Here is a 12073-nt window from a genome sequence, read left to right on the forward strand (position 1 = left end):
CTGGCTCCGCCCCTGCAGTTAGGCCCAGTACAAGGAGTTCGAAGAGTCCACTTGTATTACTTTACAAAATATAAAAACAATACAAAAAATATATAGAAAATAATCCAGGACCTTTGAAAATCGGAACAAAACAAAATGCCAGTTAAAACTGGAAAACTCTGTCTTGAACTCTATTCACTGCTAAATAGAGTTGGAACAGGCTTGAACAGAAGGCTATATTAAATCACGAATAAAACTGAGAAAAATTCAACAAAAAGTGGGAAAAGCAATATGTTTATGAACAGAAAGAAAAATTGAAAACGACTGTTAAAAATGTAAAAGGATTTATATGAGTTACTATTCGATGTTTAGGACACACTTATTCTACACGAGCTATTGTGTTAGGCTATTTTGCACACTGTTATAATTATATTATCTCGTATCGAAATAGTTATCGGAAATTTAATTTCCGATCATCAATGTTCATTTTGACAGTCAGGGATCTGTCAAAAAAAAAAAAAAAGTCAAATATGTCTCAGAAAATTGTGGCCGATAGTTACATTCCAAAATTTTGCAATTTTGCACACATATTAGACTTGAGTCAATCGCGTTGATATTCGATATTTTACTGACTCGTGGCATTATTCCAGAATAAGCCAAGATAGCATCATATAAGGCGCCAAACGCTGCTAGGCGCCATTAAGCATGGTAGCAGTTCAGAGGAAAGCAAAGTAGTGTTTATCACCCATGCATACTGCACAGAACTGTTTTAGGGGGGAAAAACAACTCTGAGTTTTAACAGCACTTTTGCACCTAATTGTGGTCGTTGTACGATATTCTGGGATACCACCAACCCAGGGCCTGATGGACTCGATAGTACACATACGACACAACACTAAAGCTAGAATTTGAAAGAGAGAGAGAGAGAGAGAGACTAAAACCATTTATATTACTCAAAGTATATGCGGACACAATGAGGACATAGTGGATAGCAATGTACTTGTACAATGCCTTTATTCAGCTTATTTACACAAGAATTTATAAAAATATATAACTAAAGAATTTATAATATTTACACCAACAATTACTCAGTTCACATATTTAACTATGATTAAGGTACTGCAATTTATTTCCCAAGTGAAAGACGACATGTAACAAATAACGTTACACAGCTGTCAAGATGTTCTGGACAAAGGCAAGAATTCGTTTTGCATTTTGCAATGTAGTCGTTTTTGTTTATATAAATAGCGCAAACATACACAAATTTTGAGGGACAAAAGACAAAACAACCAACTAACATTCAACGCAGCACAAAGCGCAGTTGCAATAAAAGTAAAACATTACATTCATGTTGTTTCCGAAAATAAGAATGCATGGCAAATTGCTTTTCCGATCGTGGGGGAAAGTAGCGTTTGAACTTACTGTTCGTGAAATGGGCAAATGTATATTGCCAAAAGTTAGGCTGCAAGCTCCACACAAAATATCCAGGGCTATGATGATGACGTAGGAAGGCTGAGTCCGTGTATGCTGCTCAGCACCTCGTGCTGCTGCTTACTTAGGGGACTCGGGGGTTTTCTGTCTCCTGCGAAGTACAAACAGGAGGTATATTTAGACAGCAAACAGGCTGAAATTATTGTTCTAATACTGCACATCTGTAGTGAAAGCTTATAATGAGCACAATATCAATTTGAAGCATTTGCAGAGATGCGTATTACTTTGCGGATCAGTTAACTGGGTTTTAAAAAATGTTGGAATATCTATAAAAAATATAATAAAAATGAAAAAAAATTTTCAGTATTCTAAAGCAGTTCAATTAGCCAACTGAATAAACAAAAATAAAAACTTGTAAAATCTGTCAATTTTTCTGTAAACAGGATATGACTTCAAAATCAGCAAGGCTTTCTTAAATAATCATCATCATAATTATAAACCTGAGAATAATAATGTCCGTAAACTGTTATATTTTCATGATGTCACTTAGATCATATGACGTAAGCTACACCGCAAACTCCAACTGAGAACATAACACTGCAAAGTGACCTAACATGAACTTTTTTTTTTCAATTCCACACCAAACCCCTTGCAAATTATTCTCAAGCAGCGCGAGTCTACTAGTGACTTTCAGTGCTCGAATAAAGCGTAATACCTGCCTTGTTCCCATCTCGATACAATTCAATTACATTAAGCATTATAAGGTTACAGGCGCATTGCCAGTGCAGTTTCTTAAAAATTCTGTTCCAATTCTGTTTCTTAAAAAACGAGTGAACTATGGTAATTTTTTTTTAATTTCGGTAAATTAAAAAAACACGCCACTATAATTTATTTTTATTTTAATAATAATAATAATAATAATAATAATAATAATAATAATAATAATAATAATAATAATAAATGTGCACCCCCAAAAGTAGCCTATTCGAGCTGAAAATATCATTTTATCATAGACAAATCTCATGTGTCCTAACCCTAATAATAATAATAATAATAATAATAATAATAATAATAATAAATTAAAAATGTCTATGGAAATTAAACAAAGTGCAATCAATGCAGTCGATAATATATTATGCATTGAATTCTGTCTCAAGCTGCTGTGTCTTCCGGATCTTATGATCAGCATTAGGCTTTATAAAATGACTAAATCCAGCTCTCTAATATGTTAAACGTGAGTGTGGATTTACTCGCATTAGCAAAGTAATCTCAAACAGCATCATGCCTACCGTCTCGGGCTGTGTGTTTGAAGGACATGGCAGAGTGGATTTCCCCTGAATGGATGGTCATAGCACTCGATCCCTGAGCCTGCCAGTGGTGCCCGGGGCTCACATAGCTGCCTGCTGCACCACTATACACACCATACTGATTCGAGGGAGAATAGGCACACGGCGCAACGTAACTAGACAGAGTCGATGAAGGCTATGGAAACAGGAAAATAGCGCAAACATTCAGGCACACACACACACACACACACACACACACACACACACACACACACACACACACACACACACAAGAGCCTAATGAACATCATTATGATTGATTATGCAATCACCCTACAATAATGAAAAACAGCTCAAGTAGGCCACAATACAAATTATCCATAATGAGTTGCAGTTTGGTCAAATATACTGACTGCGTGAAAAAGCTGTTACCTGAGGGTATTTTATGTCCGTCTCAATGGAAGATTTATCTATTCCATTGACTCCATGTGTGGAAGGAAAAGCTGCTCGGTTCACACTACCCCAATCCTCCATTTTCGGGGTGTAGCCTTCAGTACCAGGAATGGCTATAGGTAAATAACACACATTTCAAATAAAACCATATTTTAATCTTGGATGACATTTGGCGTTAAATGAAATGAATAATTGTGCTAAATGATAACACTGGACTATAAATATGAATCTGAGAAAATGTGAAAGAATGATATAAAACATGATAAATAGATAAATATCCATATCAAATCTGATACAGCACTCCGTCCAAGAATTCACCGTCGAATATGATTTCCTGAATATAATTAGCTTCTTATATTTATTTTATACATCTACATGGTATATTATATTCGGTTATATTTATTGGTATTATTTTTTATTATTAATTTTGTATATAGGCATACAATATGTATTATATTATCTGGAATTATAAATGCATCTGTGAAAAAAAAAGAAGTCCCACTTAAAATCGTTCTCGAAGAAAATGTGCGTAAATTAATTCTCCGATTAACTGCGGAGACACAACAGGCTGATTATGATGAAGGTTCTTAAGGCTATGATCGAGTTTTACAATTGTTTGGAAGGAACAATTTCATACAGATGTGCTTATTTTGCAAAAGTTTTAAATGTTGCAACATGACCCGGACATACAAGCTAGATCCTGCTAATCCGTTGGTGAGAGATGATCTTGTTGATCGAGGCCTATCGCGAGGCCTAAGAGAAATAATGCCGAACTACGCTAATTGGTTTTATTTTCAGTCCGTCAGCTATAATGTAGATATTTATTTTATAAAGAGAAATATCTGGACGTTGTGCAACATATTAAAAGCTGTTGAGAAGATAGTAAGCCTGATGAAGTGCAATAGTTTGGTATTCAGTAAGATGGGTTTAGTCTCACCTGTGGGGTCCATGAAAGCTCGTATGCCCAAAATGTTGCTGACGGTGTGAGCTGAAGGCCAGCCTCGCGGTATGCTAACATGTCCTCCTGTGACCGGGACACCGGCAGAATTACTCATTTTGGTCCCAGTAGGGGACATCGCATTGGGGTATGTGTACGGATATAAATGATTGTAAGAGAGACTCGGCTGTGACGCAGCTTGTTTGCCACTTTCGTACTGGTTGGGCTGGGAGAGGTTACCAATCTTGTTCCGTAAAATCCGGCTGATGGAGCTGACAGAGGGCACGTTGTATTTGTCACATACTCCATCTGCTAGAAGTCGGTCCCGTATCTCCCAGGCAAAAATCCCCGGGTCTCCTTGCTTGTATTCCCGTATGCTCTTGACCACGTTTGGTGTCGTAACCCGCGGCTTGCTCCCTCCGATCGCACCGGGCAAAATGGAGCCGGTTTCGTTGTATCTCGCCAAGATCTTACTCACACAGCCATGAGAAACGCGGAGTTGACGGCTGATGTCGCATGGACGGATCCCGAGCTGGGCTAACTCCACGATTCTTAGTCGGATGGCGTTGGGAAGAGGTCGGCCGTTAACAAAAACCCCTCCTAACTGGTTCACCTCTCCATAGGTTTGCTCTGTGGGAGAAAGCAGGACAAAACATTAATATAGCTTTTCAAATATTATTAAATACTATGGATTTGCCCAACAGCAGGCTAAAGAGTGATGCTCATTCAGTGCAACCCATTTACTTTCAAAGAACTGTGCAAGACAAAGAAAGCGCCAAGTCTCATTATGTAACACCTGACCAATAAGACATTTGTTGAATTTAACTAAAGCATAAGTGATCAGTCTTTTGTTGGCTATTGCAATAGCGTTCACAGACAACATGCTAATGGTAGGTGCTTGCATAGGCTACATGGAGATTAAAAAAAAGGGGGGGGGGGGGGGGGGACGCGTCCTGCCGAATTTACGGTCATTTCTGGTGTTATTCAAGCATACAAAACATGTCCTGCTTCTATCATATCTCTCCCACTGAAGCATGCTGATGTGAATGAAGGCTCACCCATTTGCCTGTGGTGATGGGATGCTTTCCTTGACACCGTTTCCCCTCAATGGCCGAACGCACCGTCTCTGCTGCATGCAGTGTTAGAGAGCTCCAAATCAGACTGCAAATATCCGGAGATCGCTTCTCTTTTCTCCAAGAAGCAAGACTTTAGAATTTCTTCGAACGAAGTTTTAAAGCGGTTCTTCGTTCTTTAAAGGCGAAATTTGTCTGATCCAGTAGGCAGAAGTTTGCTCGAATTAATTTGACGCATCCTCCACGTCAATGGCTCCGGTTACGCGCTGAGCTATGGGCTGATCTTATTGGTCGGCGCGACTTGGGATAGGCTGCTCCTCGCGCGAGCCGTCCCGTCTGCGTAATTTAACCTCTGGAACAGACTAATTCCGATTAAAGGGGGAACTTGAGCACAGAGCTCCGTGCGCCCTGTGCCCCAAATAACGCCAAAACTGTTTAATATGGAGAAAATAACTCTCAAACGTGGCAGTAAGTCTGTAGTAGTGTTTTCTGTAACGGCAATGACTATTCACGGTGGAGAACTAAGGAACAAGAAGTTAATAAAAAATGCCAATATAGAGGGCAATAGGTTACACTGGCACTAATAGGGTAAGCACTTTAATTGTGATTGTTTGCTTTTTATACAAGGAAAAAACCTACATTGGTACAAACTTGGCATTAATTGCCATCCAATTTTTTTTACAGCATTTTGAAACAGGCATTATAAAATAAGCTACTTGGAGCTCGCAATGCCGAAAGAGCTATTCAGACATGGGCACCAATAGACAACATCTAAATCTAAATCTATATCTACAGACTAACTCTACAGACTGCTTGTAGATTTTTAATCATTTTGGATGGATTTTATTTTCCCCTTCACATTTGTATTTAACCTGACTTGGGCCTATGCACGCAACCCATATGTTATGCGTTTGTTTATGAAACTGGCGTAGTTAATTACGCTGTGGAAATTGCACTCAATGATATTTTAACTGGCCTGTAGCAATGTATGTGTACTCTCAATTTAAACCCATGTAATCAATATCTTTGTCATTATAAGTAGGGTACGACCTATAGACTATACTAAATTCCAAGAGGTTGCGTTATCACAGCATGTTCTCAGTGTTTCCTGAGGATGTAAAGAAGGTACAGTTTATGAGCTTGCAAAATGTCACTTATAAAAGTTAACAGTCGACCCATTGGTAATAATAAGAGGCCGTGTCACTATCTGACGTGACCAAAGCTCACAAAAGGTCATTTACACATGGAAAGCATCAGGTCGAAAAGTAGTGTCTCTGCTGCATGCAGTGTTAGAGAGCACAGACTCTGAAGAGGGTGTTCATCCGCCGATCTAAAAGTAAAGTATTAAAACAGCGTTAGGTAAGGTGAGATAAATGGATGGAAAGCATAAAAGGCTTAAACAGTCATTCATTCTGCAGGGCCATCCAGTGGCATTTGACCGGAACGTCATGAAGGAGGCATGAATAGTCGGCGTGCTATATCTCTCTTTCAAGTCTTTAAAGATAATGTTCCTACAAATCCAAGGACATTTGCTCGATACATGCTTATCACAACATGCTGAATTTTCTGAACACGTTAATGGTCATCCAAAACCAGCAGTGTGGATCCCCAGAATTCGACAGTCTCCCCCATCTGGATAAAAAAGAAATGACAACCCTGCTCAAAATTCCGGAGACACCAGGTGAAGGCAGAAGGGATTGACCCGAGCACCAACACACTAAGGAATGGTGCAAAAAAGAAGCTGATCGTAAAATGGGTTTGAAGGTGGACTGCAGCAGATTCAGGTACCAATGCACATTTCTTCCAAAATGGCAATTTTCATGAGGCTTAAAGGCTACATAATAACGTACATCACTGCCGAGCAGCCCATGGCTCCGTCTTATTCGGCTTGCTGGGGTGCTCTGTAAAGGTAACAGCGATGAATAGACTATCAAACACATCTATTTTTAGTTATCTGGATATGTGAGACATATAAAGACCTTTTGATGTTATTTTCATGGAATTTGAATGAATGAATTAATTTCTATTTATTTATTTATTTATTTATTTAGAACAAGGAAATATTTTTATTAATATTTAATTAATATTTTTATAATATTAGGAAATTGCATGATTTTCCACAGACATTTTGAGAAACAACTTAATTATGGCTGACTGAATAATGTTCATTGACTTTTAATGTTCAATGAATAATGTTCATTAAATCATAGATAACAGCTGCAACAATTTGCTATTTTGTAAACGTTTAGGAAATTGCTATAAACGTTGAACTTTCAAAGAAAACAAAATGTAGCATAAAAAGCATTATTAATAATAATAATAATAATAATAATAATAATAATAATAATAATAAACCCTTATTATTCCATGCTGACTGGCATTACAACACTAAAATTATATATATATATATATATATATATATATATATATATATATATATATATATATATATATATATACACACACACACACACACAGTACTGTGCAAAATTCGGCTTAAAAATAATGAAATGTTTCAATAGTTTTTTTTTAAAGAAATACTATAAACAGCAATAAGCCATAATAAATGAAATAAAGTCAATATTTGGTGTGAGACGACCCTTTGCTTTAAAAAAATAGTAGTCTCAGGTACAATGAGTGCAATTTTATAATGAGTGTAAAAGCTGTAGGTTTTACTGAGCATCTTGCAGAACCAGCCACAGTTCTTCTGGACACTTTGATTGTCACACTTGCTTCTTAATTTTGCCCCAGAATCCAGTAGTCTTCATTATGTTTTCTTTTTTATTCTGAAAAGTGGTCTATTATGTAATATGCTGCTCAGATACAAACATATTTTTCTGTAACATTTAATTTTGTGCTGGAAAACGAACGTTTGGACTCTAAAATCTTTTTGTACTGACTCGATAATGTAGAAGTCATAAAATAGAAATCTATAACAAAGTTTGTATGAAAAAATAAGGTGCCTACTGTGTACTTTTGCACAGTTTTATATGAACATACACATACATGCCTCTCATGATATGGTGTCTCACCATCGTGATATTTATTTAATCACAGACAACAGAATCCAATACTGAATTAATATGAATGAAACGTTATTATATATTCGCGTTTTTGTTTTTCCAGAATAGCCTACATGTATCATGTAGCTACATGTCCTATCTCGTGGTTGGCAGAACTCAATGAATATAGTTAAATGTTTAAAATACTTTTCATTTCTCCCCGCTAAAGTACAAACAAGCAGTAATTCCAAAGTTTGGCGACGATACAAATATTCGGTATGATATTATTATTAAAATGTCGCACACGAATGCCTTTCACTTTCATTACAGGCTATTTGCAGGCCTATAGATATTGTCCAGCCTATCTATTACCCAAGCATCAGCGTTATCCAAGCTGTTTAAACACCACGTCACCTTGTTTCGGGGCCTGTTTATATTACCTGTCTCCGGGGATCCTCGGTGTTATCTATGTTGGATTTAAAGCGAATGACTCTCAATGGACATGAGGCTGCTCAAGGACTGGACTGAAACAGAAATAAATCAGCCCTGGAGATGGTCGTGTGGATGAATTACATGTTAGACTCTGAACACGGAGAGTTTATTATCATCGACAGTCACATTTAAACTGACTTCCGAATACTTGAGTCGTTAATGCCACTGAAACATCCACCTAGTTTCTATAAATAATTTCTAATAATTAATTACGATTGTTATTGGGTGCATCATTTGACCTGTTTCCTGGTGTGTGCATTCAGAGGTGTTATAGGACCCTAAGTTGTTCGTATATACACTGGCTTTGCTTTGTGTTAAAATATGGCTGGCCCAGTTGGATCTTAAAAAAAAAAAGGTCATGACTGGAAAACATTACAATTCAACTGGACTCTTTCACAGTAAAATAGGTTATTCTGTACAGTGGCCCTATTTCTTCTCAATATGTTCTCATTGGTGTTTTTCTACTGTTTTAAAAAGGAGGAAAGTCCTTTCACACACACACACACACACACACACACACACACACACACACACACACACACACACACACACACACAAAGAAAGAGAGAGAGAGAGAGAGAGAGAGAGAGAGAGAGAGAGAGAGAATATTAATGATTGATGATTAATATTCGGTTGTCTCGATATTTTGCGACACACATATCCGTTTTACATCAACGAGACGATGCAATTTGTCTGTCCTTCTCACAAATAACACTGCGGTAATCAGAATTGGTAATAACAGATTGCATTTCCTACGTGATATGGTTTTAATTTTCTTTCTGTTCCTCTCAATGGTCCATAGTGTGTTATTGAAGACGCGTTGTGTCCCCGGTTTTGATTTAGTGTTTGTGAGTTTTGTGATCTCGCTGCGATGTATGGAAATTATTAGCCCAAGCCTGGGTTGCGTGCTGGCGGGAGAATCGTGAGGAGAGGAACAGAAAAAGAAAGAAAGAAAGAAAGAAAGAAAGAAAGAAAGAAAGAAAGAAAGAAACCACGGCTGTGTCTGACCTGTACGTTATTCAATCGAATTTTACCAGTATTATCATCACACTAAAATGTCCATTATTATTATTATTATTATTATTATTATTATTATTATTATTATTATTATTGTTGTTGTTGTTGTTAATAATAATAATAATAATAATAATAATAATAATAATAATAATAATAATAATTTGTTTGTTTGTTTGTTTGTTTGTTTGTTTGTTTTTTGCATCAACATTATTTAAACACTTTTATCCAGAGGCATACAATCCTGCTCCATGTTCCTCCTAAGCGAAAAAAAAGCCCGAAAAGTTGTAAGACAAACACTGAAGCACATGGCGGTGGGAGGAAGTGCTAGTAACTGTCTACTTTGTTGCTTAGTCTATAAACCTGACCTTGCACTGAGGACAATAGATGAGCAAAAATCCATATCAAATCGCAGAAAACGCTATTTATATAGTATCAAGGCTCGACCCTCGCTTCTCACTAAAGTGCACAGAGATCACACCACTCTATAAATCGTAAATGTTAAGAAAGGTTTCCCTCAGCAACGTCTGTATCCCTAACCGACCAACAGGTAGACAATGAAACTTATAACACTTATATGAAATGAAGTCTGTGGGGGGAGAAAGCTGAAATGAGAGAGTTTTAGGGAAAGAGGGCTCTCAGCAGCTGGGTCAAACACATACGACCTTTACAAAATGTTCCCCCTATATAAATAAATAAATAAATAAATAAATAACCAACCTGCTCTTTGGAAAGGCGTTAATGGTGAATGTTCTGCAACACAGTTCCTGGGGTAACACACAGTAGCTTTTTTCCATGTGTCCATTTCAAATGATTTCATGATGTTTGGTAAACCTTGAGAGAGAGAGAGAGAGAGAGAGAGAGAGAGAGAGAGAGAGAGAGAGAGAGAGAGAGAGAAATGATAGTGTTGTAAAAGCTGCACCAGCATTATCAAGCATGTCAGCTTTCTTTCTTTCTGAAAGAAGTGACACAGTTGTAGATTTGCTTTTGTGATCAGTGAGAGTCTGATTATTTGCAGAAGCAACAACTAAAATATAATTCATGTGTTAAGTGCGGAGTAATGTGTCTGCACCAGCCACAGAGCTTGATAGGTGCATCATCACAATGCGCATTACTTCTGAAGGAGTAGCCTCTAATGTTTTTAGGGACAATTTTTTACCAAGCAGTATCTTGAGGACATCCTGAAGACAGAATAGAGAAACACCAGTTTGTCAACTTCACAGAGCTTAGAAATGATGCATTATTAAGCTTTATATGAAGTGTACCTTATAAACATTACATAAGCACTGTTTTCATACTACAGTGGCAGCAGCTTTGAATGTAGCTTCAAGTAAGGTGTGTATAAGGTTTTTATAGGCTTGCATGCATGACTCGTGACTGTACATTTTGGTGAGACAGGATGCCATTAACAATGTCACAGCCTCAAACAAAATTAAGTCAAAAGGCTATCACACTTGAGTTATGTTGTATGCTTGAATTATGTTATGAATTTTTAAAATAACCCCTTAATAGGCAGTTGAGAATGGACAACAGTCATCCAGCATACTTTCTAGCAGCTCATTTTGAGTGGGTGTAGACATTGGTTTAACTGTTCAACACCGAAGGTGTCCTGTGTGTTTGACAGTGTGTTAGGTGCACATAGAAAGGCTAAATATGTGCAAGTTGCCGAGTGTGAGCAAAATTTTCAATCAGCCACATCTCAAAAACCACACAAAAGACCTCAGACATTGTAAAAGGGAGACATTCTTTTTTTAATAAATTTTTTTTCTCAACCCTTGCATGGGAAACAAGGTCACTGTTGTACAGACACATTTCTTGTGTACCGACATCTACTCAATACCCCCCATTCTTCAGATTCTGCTGGTCTGGGATCAGGTCAGTTTCCTCCTTTACAATGATGAGGCACTGAAAAGCTATACCTGAATCAAAGCTGTTTTTTGGATAACCTTTTGCATGCTAAAGTTGACTGAATGAGTGCATGGGTGAGTTATAAGACAGGTCTGTTAAATTATTTGCATGTAATTTGTACATGTTCTTTGTCATATTCTCAGAAATACCAGCAAAACCTCCATTGCACTTACCTGGAAAAGCCACCTTAGCAGATATGAGGCTGCTTCCCAGTAGCAAGTCTTAAGATGAGGTCCCACTGGTAGAACCTGTTCGAAATACATGGAGGCCATTTTAATGCTGTATCTACCTGTGTAATTCTATGACATTATAGCAGATTTCTATGTGTAGACAAAATTTGTATAAAACACTCAAATATGTTTAGATTTTAAAATAAATAAAAATTAATGAGGTCCATGTGTGTGACACCACAAATGCCATACCCAAGTCATTAACTTTACCTCTGTAGGACACATAATACAACCTCATTTCCAAAAAAAGTTTGGGACATTGTGTAAA

General features: G+C 37.2%; 2 protein-coding genes across 7 annotated transcripts in view; one reads left to right on the plus strand and one right to left on the minus strand.

Annotated features, from left to right (window-relative positions):
- Positions 1-976: 976 nt before the first annotated feature.
- Positions 977-5644, minus strand: pax1a (paired box 1a). Its single transcript, XM_060934297.1, has 5 exons — positions 5145-5644; positions 4087-4716; positions 3129-3262; positions 2700-2892; positions 977-1561 (listed from the first exon to the last, which is right to left on the minus strand). Exons 1-5 carry the CDS (start codon positions 5146-5148, stop codon positions 1470-1472), a joined length of 1053 nt encoding a protein of 350 aa, XP_060790280.1. The 5' UTR covers positions 5149-5644; the 3' UTR covers positions 977-1469.
- nkx2.2a (NK2 homeobox 2a) overlaps positions 5507-12073 on the plus strand; it is a 121608-nt gene continuing 115041 nt past the window's right edge. For 5 of the 6 annotated variants that reach the window (XM_060934300.1, XM_060934303.1, XM_060934298.1 and 2 more), the window contains exon 1: positions 5507-6943. The gene's annotated coding sequence lies outside the window, so the exon portion shown is untranslated. The remainder of the gene's footprint in view (positions 6944-12073) is intronic. The other variant, XM_060934302.1, reaches the window with a different exon arrangement.

The sequence above is a fragment of the Neoarius graeffei genome, chromosome 11, assembly GCF_027579695.1.
Source record: "Neoarius graeffei isolate fNeoGra1 chromosome 11, fNeoGra1.pri, whole genome shotgun sequence".
NCBI classification, from domain to species: Eukaryota; Metazoa; Chordata; class Actinopteri; order Siluriformes; family Ariidae; genus Neoarius; species Neoarius graeffei.